Genomic DNA, 12,372 nt, shown 5'->3' on the forward strand with positions numbered 1-12,372 from the left:
CCATTCTACTCCAGACCAGCTGAATATCATCTATATCATCACATAGTGTAGAGTAATCAAAGTAGTACAAAGCTATGAAAAATATATATCAGTGTAAAGAGACTAGCTCAACAATCATAACACCACGAAAACAAATCATGACAAGTCACGAGAGCTGGCTCAGGGTTGAATAACATTTTTTTAAAGAAAAAAGGGAATTAATTTCTTGGGTTGGATAAAGGTGAACACAGGTTTACACTTCAACGATTGAGAATTAAAGTGGGGGATTTTCATTACGATTTTGCAATGCTGTTAACAGCATTGAAGATAAGCTTTTACTATATTTTTACAATAATATAGTATATCCCAACTACCCCTTTTATGGGTATGACTTTTAAAAGCTTTGGATTCTAAAATCAAATGGTCAAATAATCTTCATGTTACGACCAAACATGCAAATGTTTCTCTTAAAATAACTGTTGCCCAACCCCGAGCAAACTTTTATTAATTTCCTATTGACTTGGCCTGCCAAGTCCTAGCACTAGAGGGCACTCTTGTTTCATCTAGAAGGAGGATGCACCACAGCAAACTGTAGCACACAGCAAATGGGATCTGCTCTTCACAACTCAGCAAGAAGCGGCTTCTCAGTTTCCCATTCAGACACCAGGACTCGTGTCCATGATTTCAATCAAACCGTGAAACCAAACGCTACAAATCCAACCAAAGGGACAGGAGCCGAACCGAGGATGCCCTATCGACAGTTAGTGCCATGTCACAAGCCATACAGACTAAATATAGAATGCAAGAGGCATCAGTTTTCACTCATTAGAGCCAATTAGTATCATCACTGGTGATACAACAGCTTGTTGCAATTGCCGTTTCTATCCCTGAGGTCGTATTTCATTTGATCTCATTGTTTGGTTACTCTTGAATAGCTAACCTAAAACACCCTACGAATCACTGTATCAAAAAATAAATACCTTGAAACGGTCTCACTCATTCATACACCAACAAATGCTGTCCTACTTGGCCAACTTTCTTACGGAAGACTTAATTATGGGATATGAATATATATATATATATATATGTTTTTTTTCACCTCAAATGCGTTTTTTTTTCACCACCTGAAAATGTTTTGTGTATCTCTACTAGTACTACTAGTAGAGGTGAGTGTAGGAAACAGAGGTGCTGGGACCTAAATGATCCGACCAGTAGACACAGTGTACATGGTCCAGTGAATCAGAATCAGAATACAATCTGGGCTTCTCTATAATCAGATTATACTTCAGCTGGGTGGTTCAAGAGTTCACAACCAGAACACAGAAATGGTTTCCCAGAATCCCCCAAGTCCAAGCAGTGCTTTACACCATTCATTAGTAGAAGTAGACAATAGTAGCATAGGCAGCAGGTACAGCCCCTTGAGAGATAAAAGGCCCTAATCACTGAAAACGCATCGCTTCAAAAAGTCGTAATTCACAGACAGATCCTCACACAATAAGGTTTTCAAGTGCTCTACATACACGTCTCCGATGGACATCCCAGCCAATGTACAACCTGTGTACATGTGTAGGCAATTACAGAGTGGCCGGTTGACTGACACACACACACACACACACACACACACACACACACACACACACACACACACACACACACACACACACACACACACACACACACACACACACACACACACACACACACACACACACACACACACACTGGGGGCAGCTCCCTTCAGCAGACAAACTCCTGCCTCATGCGGATTATCTGGAGCAGGGCGGCCTGGACATCCTCATCCATGTGGCCCTAGGAGAGACAGAAAGAGGACATGTCGTTCATCGGGCCAATCGTTCACCTGGTGGATACCGAGTTGCTGAAATTGATGGTCAATGACACGATGTGCCAACTAGGTTAAAGGTTTTGCCGGATTAAAGTACAAAGGATGTTATTTAAACAGACAGGGAAAATGACACCAGAAAATAAGGATCCATAGAGAGAATAGGACAGTTTGATCATTTAAATTCCACGGTGTTCTCTAGGTAAAAAGTTTAGAATACATAATTTTAGGTAATGTTTAGTGGAAGTTAAGATAGATACAGGAAATTAGGCTACAAATGTTTGACTGAGAGTTTAGTGTTGTTAAGCGGAGGATGCGATGATTACTCCGGACAGAATGACTCACTTGTGCGGCACTGAGGAGGTGAGTTCGGTAGATGGACACCACGTCCCTGTGTTGCCTCTCAGCGTCCTGGGCCAGGAGGAGACAGGGCCACCCCAGACAAGAGGAAATGGAGAGGGGAGGGTTTGGGGAGAGAGATAATTAAATTGTGAGGAAAATCCACAGTCTTGTGCTGGCCATCAAAGCACTCAAACAGGCTCCATCTTGGCCGAAATTCCATTACCCATTGTTCATCTCCAATGTGTCGCTTGGAGAAATCAGGGCCTCATTTATATCAATAAGATAGAGAACATATGGTAAAAAAAAAGAGGCCCGCGGGAGAACACTCCTCAACTTGGCAGGAAACACTATCCATTATGATTAAGTAATGAGAAATATGTTTTACCCCTGACCACATTCATTTAGGCCCATCTGGATTCAGGTAGGACCAAGACGCCTTTGTTTAGAGTCCAAATAATAGATTACAAACTGATAAAATGATGAGACACATTACTTCAGTACAGTTCTTTGATAAACAAAGCCAAAGAGTACCGACACTCGTCAGCAAACTCGACAACACATGTTTGAAAAAAAAAAAGGGGGGGGGGGGGGGGGGGGGGGGGGGGGGGGGGCTACTGCCTCATGTACTGTAAAAAAGGATGAGATCCAGTTATGATTAAATGCTGGTGGATATAAAGTGTGTCCCCTTACAGCCAGCTGCTGCTCCAGGCTCTTGAGTTGGCCTTGGAGTGTGTCAATGTGCTGCGTCTGTCTTTTGTTGGGCGCACTGCCGGCGTACGCCAGCTGAGACAGACCGTTCACAGCCTGCTTCAGCTGCTCCACATCTGTCATCAGCTCCGCGATCTGGACGGGGACACGATGACACAAAGAAGCACACACACACACACACAGACCATTAACACCAATGGGACAGCCTAACGTCTTTAAATCTTCAGAGTTATCACACAATGTACATTCAGCACTTGTAACTTCAATTGGTGCATTTATGAATCAACCCCATGCCCAAGGTCCTGTATCTATCCAATTTTCTTCAAAACGTGAAACACCAATGATGGATTATAAAGTTGAAGAAGGATATATCATTTTAGTTGAAGAATGCTTGAATACCTTCTTCTCTTTGACTTGGATCTGCTCTGCCGACAGCTGGATCCTCCTCTGGAGGTCTCCGATGGTGCCGATGGACTCGTCGTACCTCTCCTTCAGCTCCCTCGTCTCGCGGTCGATGGCCTGGCCCTTCTCCAGCATGCTCCTCACCTCCGTCCTCGCCCGCTCCTCCGCCTCGCGGGCCTGGACGGTGTCGCGCTGGAGCCCGTCGCACCGCTCCGTCTCCCCCAGGAGCCGCTCGCCCAGCTCGCCCGCCGCCCCCTCCAGCCGCCGGTTCTCCGCCTTCAGCCGGCTCGCCTGCTCTTCGCTGCCCCGGAGCTCCTCCAGGGCGTGGGTGGCCCGGAGGAGCTCCGACCGCAGCGCCGCCACGTCCTCAGCCTTCTCCTGCTCCTCGCGGAGGAGCCCGCGGAGCTCCGCCACCTCCGCCTCCGCCTCCAAGGCCTTTTTCTCCTGGCCGTGTTGCGCAAGGACGGCCGCCTGGTCGTAGCCCTGGACGCGGGCCGACTCCGCCTGGAGGCGCGCCTCGAGGCTGTGGATCTTGGCGTGGTTCAGTGCATTCTGCTCCTCCAGTTTGGCCCTTATGGTGGCCTCTTCCCTGTACTCGCGCGCTGCATCCATCGACTTCAGCGTGGCCTCCTCCAACCTGCCCTTGAACTGCCCTTCCGCTTCCTTGCTCATTTTGCAAGCATTTTCAAGTCTCTCCTGCAATGAACCGACCTCTCGACGTAGTTCCTCCATCTCCCGCCTTAGGCGTTCTCCTGCCGATTTCTCTGTATTGTAATTCTCCTCCATTTGCAATAGCTTCTCAGTCAGGTCTTGAACCTTAGCCTTATGGGAGTTTTCTTCCTCCTTCACGGCCGTCCTGGGGACAAACTTGGATGCGATCGCCTCATGGATGGTGTCAAGCTCTTTCTTCTGGGCCTCAAGTTCCTCATTCAGCTTTCTCGTTTCCTCTTGGGATGACGCATACATTTCAGACATTCCCTTTGCATTGCTCTCTGCCTCACTCACCTTGTTGCTCAACTTGACCTTGATGCTGTCATGCTCCTTCAGGCTCACGTAATCCTTTTCCATTTCACAGAGAACTTTCTCCAGCTTTTCTTTCAACATGTTGCTTCCGTCTTTCACATTCCTCAACTCTTCACCACTTTCTTTTTCCTTGGCTTCCAGTTTGGATATCTGGGCTACAGCGGCCTCCAGGGCCACGCTGAGCTCCCTATTCACCTGCTCGTGCCGCTCTCTGGGTACGTAGTCCCTGTCCAGCCTCTGCTCCAGAGACCCGCTCTGCTCCGTCAGGCGGGCCAACTCTCCCTCTCGCTCCTCGCACTTCTTCTGCAAAAGCTCCAGCCGCCCCGCCATCTCAGCCTTTTGAGACAGAACGGCCTCCATTTCGCTTTGCTGCTTCTCACTGGAAGCTTTCAGACCGGTGACGATCTGGCGTAGGGACGCCCGGTCGCTGTCGAGCTGCTGCACCTGTGCCTCTGCCTTGCCAAAGCGCTCACTGGCTTCCACAATCTTGTCTTCAAGTTCTTCCATGGCCTTCACCATGTTCAACTTGGCTTCCTCGTGCTCCCCTAGGGGCACGAACTCAGCCTCCATCCTGCCGTTGAGCTCGTCCAGCTGCTCCCGCAGGATCTCCCGCTCCTCCTCGCTCTCCTCCACCTCTCGGATGAGCTCCTGGCTCTTGGCGGTCACGTCGGCGAGCCTCCTCTTCAGCGATGCGTTCTGGTCGTCCAGTGCGGCCCTGATGCGCTGGTGCTCCTCCGATGGCATCGTGGCCTTCCCCGCCTGCGGCAGCTGGCTGTCCGCCGCCCGGTGGAGCTCGGCCACCTCCTCCAGCACCCGGTCGTAGTCCTCCCTCAGCTCCGCCAGCTGCCGCTCCTTCTCGTCCACCGCGTTGGTCAGCAGGTTCTTCATGTTGTCAAACTTCTCGGCCGGCACCACGTTGCCGGGCTTGGCCTTGGCCTCCTGCAGCTGGCCCTGCGTCGCCTGCAGCGCGCCAGCCAGCGCGTCCCGCTCGCCGCGCAGCGCGTCCAGCTCCCGGCCCAGCCGCTCCGCCTCGGTGGCGAGCCGGCCCTCGCTGCTCTTGTACTCCTCCAGGGCCTTCTCGCTCTGCTTGAGGCGGTTGCGGACGCGGCCCACCTCGGCCGAGGCCCCCTCGTACTTGGCCTTGACCTCCTGCAGCTGGCCACGGAGCTCGTCGGCCGCCTGGCCTCCGAGGTGCTCCTTGACCGCCACCACGTGGGCCTGCAGTTGCTTGACCTTGCACTCCGAGTCCACCATCCGCTTCTGCACGTCGCCCAGGGCGTCCTCCAGCTCCTGGACCTGCCGGTCCGCCTGCTTCCGCAGCGCCTCGCGGCTGGCCGCCACGTCCTGGCACTCCTGATTCTTGCGGTTCAGCGTCGACTGCAAGCGGGCCCGGTCCTCCTCGGCCACATGCAGCCGCTTCCTCACAGTGTCCAGTTCCCGCCGGAGCGTGTCCGTGTCGCCCGCGGGGTCCCATCCCGCTGCGTGTGGACCGGACCCCGCGGCTCTGGGGCCGAAGTGCGAGGACCCGGTGTTCTGGAGCATCTACACGTTGTAATACATAAGGAACAACAACAACAAAAAAAGATTATTGATTGCTACATTGTTTTGAATCTTCTATTCAAGATGTCATTCTAAGCTCACTTTAAGCTTCTTTTTTTTAACATAAATTAACCTAAATAAGAGAGATATTTCTTTGAAAAGATTGGCTTCATAAATTGAAGGCTTTATCGGTTGGTTTGAAGATCAGATCTTTTCTAAGAATATACCGGTACTCTTTCAGGTAAAAAGTAAAACAAGAAAGTTTTATTAAAAGGCTGAACTTTTATCCCCAGGGTCAAAGCAATTTTTTTCAACCAGCTTGTTGCTTGCAAATTTCCAAGGGCACGGCCTATTGAAGCCATTTCCATAGCCTCATTAAGAATGACGTTCAACAGAGGCCTTCAGCCTACCTGAGAAGAATCAAAGCTGTGAGATTGCCTGGACAAAATGTTCTCCTTTCCTAAAGAAGAAACAAAGGTCACAACCTCAGCACTGTGCATTCCTTTATGCTTATACATTAGCAAATAGAAAGGCACAAGACGTAATTGAAAATAAGAACGGATCATGGATCCCAACTCACCCTTTATCACCGACTGTCCGGAATAGTCACCCTTTAAAGAACAAGCATATGACATATTACAGGAATTAATTTGAAATCGGAACAATATTTTCTTTAATTGTGTCATTCCAATTTGGCATTCACACTTTTCAAAAGAAGAAAAACAATAATATTAATCGTGGCTAATGATAGTAATAAATCAACAAGGGACAGCAGAGCAACAACAACATGACGGCTGTGGGCCCGACATGAAGTGTGTCTTGTTTACAGGTTATGGTTCGCATTAATACGCATACTTGAACATTGGTAACTACAGCGAGCGAAACATCACTCCAATGAAATGAATAATTTGAACTGAAGCTAATAATAGGATCATTTGGGATTTGATGCATGGCTCATTCAATGCATGACTGGAATTTGAATTGACGTATCTTGCAAGCGATGTTGTGGGTTACATCGTAGTGATATGGATTGATCCTGTGCTTGACTTAAAAATGCACAACATTTTAAATACATCGTAAATATGGGTTACCAGGCAATGTCAATCAAACATTCGGTTACAAAAGGTACAAAATCGTAGTGCCAAAAATAACATTTGTGAAGTTATTACTTGTTTTGTTCCTGGAACCTCGCTAACTGCTTTACCACAAGAGGTCCCGCTGCCCACTTTACTCACCACGGTGTTTTTCAGCTGGACCTTGACCGTTTCTTGGGGCCGAGGCCCCTCCTCTCTGTCCTTGACACTCCCAAGCCTCTTCAGCTGTTCCCTCTAGTAAAATAGAGGAACACAATGAGAGATTGAGGGATTGACAACATAATGAAACGCATCATAGATTAACCTTTCTTTGATCTATGTGGTTTACACTCCGTGTGTGAAAGGGTATACAGCATTTCCACTTCTACCATTATATTTCAGCAACTTCTTCTGTACTGCATTTTTTTGAAAAAGCAATATGAATAAATGTATGTTATTATTGCTGCCCAGGAGGTTTTAGGGTGAGTGATGTCATGCAAGCCATGTTTGAGAAATTCCCCTCAGTCCTATAGTGTGCTATTTAGAGACGTCATTCAATATTTTACTCAACAAAGCAGAATGATTAGGGGCAGCCAAACAGAAAACAGTCAAGTTAAATGGCGTCTAGATATATTTCCATCTACTTCGAGGCTGTATAAATCACCAAGGGGCATCTACAAAAGATTTGATGTGCTGGTTTTAAACAATGTCTTGGACCATTGAGTATCCCTTACCTCTTTGTTTACATCTTCAACAGGGATTTTTTCCTACATAGGAAAAAAGACAAATATGCCCGGTTAAGTTAAAACTTCCCTTTTCCTCAAGCAGTCTCAATGAACAGACAGAATAACCCTCAGAGGTCAGGGGATGGGAGACAAGAAAATTGCCTCGAAACTACCACGATTCTTTGCTTCAGCAATCTTAGTGCAAGCAAACGAATGGCATCTTCCTACAGAGGGAGTTATATTGTAGTCATCTGTAGTCAAGTCACAACAACTATGTGGGTTGCATTGTGCCAGACAATGACTTGTAAAACCCCAACCCAAAAGATAAAATCGCACAATAAAATTTCGCAATATTTACAGAATCGCAATTCATATCAAATCGACACTCTGAAATCGTAATATCCTATAGTGAGGTCCCTGCCAGTGATGAGATGATGGGTAGCCCTCTAGCTGTGTATTATGTGCAAGCTACCTGAGTTAACTGTTGCTGCAACATGTTGACCTGCTCCAAAAGAGTCCTCTGCTCCTGCTGGAACTTCCGCAAACTCTCCTGTTGGTTCTCATTCTGTTTCTCCAAGTCCTGAACACAGTCAAAGCACAATTATTCACGCACACACACACACACACGCACACACACACGCACACACACACAGACACTTAAAACTTACATGAATCTTCTGGTCTCTTTTGGAATCAGACACCTCTGGCTTCTCCTCTGCCTTACGCAGCGACTGCTGTTAAAACACACAAAATGTCTCCATTGAAGTCATTGAACACCTGTATACCAATGAAAATACTTTCAATTCCTAATTGTGTACACTAGGGGGCAGTCAGAAGCAACATGACACCGAGCAGCTCCACACTTATTTTTTATTTAAGAGAGGTCAATACTATTGAAACAAATATAAATACATAAATTAAACTGTAGATTACAAACATATAATAAAAAAAAATAATAAAAAAAATACCACACTTTTTGCCAAACATAGCTTCTGTGTATCACTTGAGGCCAAGGGGTCATTGCGTTTCCAACAATGGGATTTGTGAAAAAAACATTGGTGCCTAAAGGTCAGTCGATTGCTATTCCCATAAGGCCGCATGAAGCATGAAGCATTCTCCCCCAGTGTGAAGTGGGTGACAGTGAAGTTGAGGCACATAGCCTAATTATCACATGGTGAGGGCGTCAAGGCATCGGGTCAAATTGTATGCACGCAGAGGATTTACACAATTCTACTTTAGACTTACACACATTGACTTTACACTCATCGTCCATACAAGTTTGCAATTGGTGTAGGATTAATACGTTTTACGCCTACGTGGTCTGCCTACGCTACATGTGATTGTTTCACGTGCATGTGGGGTGTCCGGCTGGGTTACCTGACGCTTTCTTTGTTCCAACTTGACAGCTTCTTTCACTGGGAAGAGAAGAAGACAACATATACGATTACTTTAGTGTCTTTGCAAGGGGACAGATGGTAATAACTAGTTGGAGGAAAGAAGTATTGTATGGATCCACAGCTCCCGCTCAAGGATAACGACAGCCCCGAACGAAGGGGGGGGGGGGGGGGGGGCTCAATGCATAGATGCTCCAGAGCAATACCTTAAATAAAATGGGAACATTTTAAATCAGGCCCGTGGGAAAAGAAGCTGACAATCAGACGAGGCAATAGACCACCTCCATGATTAAAGGAACCCGTAGATACAAGTTTTTTGAAAGAAGCAGAGTCCGTGCCATGAATTTTTATTTTAACGATAAGATACGAGTCAAGATGCAAGGAATGTGAGCTCACCCGGTTTCAACTTGCATCACAAACAGACCCACTAAGAGTCTAAAGATGTAGTTAACAAGGTGAGCCGAGTGTAGAGGCTAATTATACTGAAGACATTATGTCATTTTTGTGTCATTGGTGTCGAGACAGTTAGGGCTGTTGCCCATGCTGTGATACAGGACAGCGATATGCCACTCACTAGCCTGAGGGTAATTGCGACGTACATAAGCCAGAGTCATATGATCATATGACCAACGATTCATCCCAACTATTAACAAGTCTGTTAATAGACATAGTCTCAACCCATCTCGAATTTTATATACAAAGACCGGAACACCTGAATGTATTCCATTACCAACAACAAGTTCTCTGAGGATGTTCAGGCTGATCCTTGAAGTTAAACAACTTGTTGACATCGATGACCCATATTTCGATCCATGGTAAGAGTGTGGACCCCCACATGAGCCCATGACTGCCGGGCGGAACCGGGTTACCTCTGTTGGCGTTGTCCAGGTGGGTCTTGACGATGGCGAGGAGCTCCTGGTTCTTGTTGAGGCGGGCATAGTGGTAGGGGTCGTGACCCAGGCCGTCCACCGCCATCACGTCCGCCCCCCCCCGCAGCAGGACCTCCACGGCGTCCTTACAGCCGTACTCACAGCCCAGGATCAGCGCCGTCCTGCCGGGGAGGGGGGACGGACATGTTCAACATGGTTTTACGAAACACCACTGTTATAATTCCTTTCATTAAATGTATTTTGCTATATTTGTGAATATATGTTCATAGAAACACGCACCAAGCACTTACAATAGATAGGTTAACTCATTCCCTGTAAACAACAAAGATAGCTAGAATAAGATGCTACATGATGCTAAATACTATTCTTAAGTACCAGGATGTACAACATACAATCAGTGTGTACATTAAAGTGCCAGGACAGCAGCCTTACCTGGCCTTGCTTTGAGGCTGGGTAGGGCTGCACAACTGGTGCAACGTCTAATCAAGGGCAACCTGCCATAACTGCGCTTTTGTACGAGTGCTCCAACGTGTTTGGAAGCAACACCTCGGCCTGTAGCATAGTGCCAACGTGCTAATAAGATGGTTCGTACAACATCTACCTCAGTCTTGGTTGGCAGAGCACAGCGAAGCCACTTGGGTGGCTCGTTGGAGGGGTTACCGCCACAGTGTATAATTATACGTTTTTACTTTTCTCACATATCAGGACCCCAGTTTCTAACTATGGATTTTTGAAAGGAGCACAATTTAAGTGTTTCTATTTTGTCAATATCTATATAACTGCGTTTTAATTTGAGCAAACACAAGCTGGAACAGTTGGGTCCTTTGTCTAAATAAATAAGGTTGAAATTAAAACATCCACCCACCCACACACACCCACACACGCAAATGTCCTGCCCGCATTACAAATAGAGAATAGAGTGTCCCATTAAGCTGGAGTACGAGTCAGGGCCTGCTTTTTGCCCCTGCTCTGGTATGTGTAGAGAAACAACAATGTAGACAATAACAACGGCCTGTAGCCTTTGGAATGTCCGGCTTCCCAGCCTCTTTTGGATAGAAGGGTTGCACTGGCACTGGCAGATTGGCTCCGATTGGCTGTGGCAGTAGGGCAATAAGAAAAATGTGGACAACGGCCAGAGTTGGCATTTTTCTCATCTCTAAATAAAAGACGAACAGAATATAAATGTGAGGCTGTCCTTTAAATGCCAGGAAAACTGATGTTCTCAACAGATGTCTGCGTGGAAGGAAGACCACTGTAGGGAACCTGGAGTCTGTTAGATAGTGAAGTTTGTTTCTTGCTGCACATTAAATGTCAAAAACAGCGTTACAATTTATTGTGTGTGCAGTGCGTCAAAGGCTTTTGTGTGTGTGGGTTAAATAATACACAAGAGTCGGAAGTTAATTGTTATAATTAAAAGATACTATCATCTTCACCAATTGCCACCGTGGTGGCAAATGGTGAAGATGATAGTATCTTTTAATGGCTCTGGGGTAATTGATAGTATCTTTTTGGTGGCTCAGGGGTAATTGCTTACGGTTAGAGCATCTCTTGATGCAGCAACCTTTTCCAGTACATGTACGAACAAAGACATTTAAAACATTAAACTAGACAACACACACCCGTAGAGCCAGAGAGAGAGAGAGAGAGGCTAAGAGACAGAGGGCCACCTATAGAGAGAGAGATCTCTACACAAGGTAAACTAATAAAAACAGTATTATAAACATTTAGAGAATGTGGTTGCTCTATGAAGGATACTATTGGCATACTTCAAGCACCAGAAACATCACTGGGCAATCTGCCACTGGCCTTTTGGCCGTCACAGCTTCCGCTAATCCGCAACCTAGCGTCCCGTTTCATATCCATCAGAGAGGACTCGGCGGTGATTTGGTCCCGCCACTACGTCAAAACAAACTCATCCCAACTCCACACCGACATCAGAATTCAGAAATGGATTTCAATGTCCTCTACACATTATTAATGATCGTTTTCTCCTTCACACATTTAATGGATCGTTTGTGTCTGTGCGTCATTTATTTTGCGATGATGAAAAAACTCCAACTTCGGCCGTCCTGTGCTGCCAGTCCCAGTGCTACCCTTGTGTACCTTTGTGTGTCCGAGTGTGTGTGTGCGAGTGTGTGTGTGCATTTACTTGTTCTGCTTGTCCCGGAGGGTGATATCAGCTCCCCTCTCCAGCAGTAGCTTACAGATGTGTGGGTGGCACATCTGGGTGGCCAGCACCAGCGGCGTCCTCCCATCCTGCACACCCAAACACAGCGTGTGAACATGAGGGTGTTGGGTGTGACAGGCTCAGCTCAACACACACACGCATGGTGGACACGTGGTGTAAATGTGGATATGAATGAACAAACGCACCTTGACCAATAGACCAAAATCAATTCCACCTTTATTTAATCAGGCTGGTCTCATTCAGATGTAATGTCTCTTATACAAGAGAGA

At 46.9% G+C, this 12,372-nt stretch overlaps 1 protein-coding gene across 1 annotated transcript in view; it reads right to left on the reverse strand.

Annotated features, from left to right (window-relative positions):
- Positions 1-1,595: 1,595 nt before the first annotated feature.
- uacab (uveal autoantigen with coiled-coil domains and ankyrin repeats b) overlaps positions 1,596-12,372 on the reverse strand; it is a 41,627-nt gene continuing 30,850 nt past the window's right edge. Inside the window, exons 7-19 of the mRNA XM_030377287.1 lie at positions 12,065-12,171; positions 9,895-10,076; positions 9,009-9,046; positions 8,300-8,365; positions 8,104-8,211; positions 7,641-7,673; positions 7,069-7,161; positions 6,414-6,444; positions 6,244-6,293; positions 3,269-5,836; positions 2,852-3,004; positions 2,165-2,230; positions 1,596-1,788 (exon numbers count right to left, since the gene is read on the reverse strand). Of these exons, the coding sequence (XP_030233147.1) occupies positions 1,717-1,788; positions 2,165-2,230; positions 2,852-3,004; positions 3,269-5,836; positions 6,244-6,293; positions 6,414-6,444; positions 7,069-7,161; positions 7,641-7,673; positions 8,104-8,211; positions 8,300-8,365; positions 9,009-9,046; positions 9,895-10,076; positions 12,065-12,171 (3,567 nt within the window). The 3' untranslated portion in view covers positions 1,596-1,716. The remainder of the gene's footprint in view (positions 1,789-2,164; positions 2,231-2,851; positions 3,005-3,268; positions 5,837-6,243; positions 6,294-6,413; positions 6,445-7,068; positions 7,162-7,640; positions 7,674-8,103; positions 8,212-8,299; positions 8,366-9,008; positions 9,047-9,894; positions 10,077-12,064; positions 12,172-12,372) is intronic.

Source organism: Gadus morhua, chromosome 14 (assembly GCF_902167405.1).
Source record: "Gadus morhua chromosome 14, gadMor3.0, whole genome shotgun sequence".
Taxonomy (NCBI): Eukaryota; Metazoa; Chordata; class Actinopteri; order Gadiformes; family Gadidae; genus Gadus; species Gadus morhua.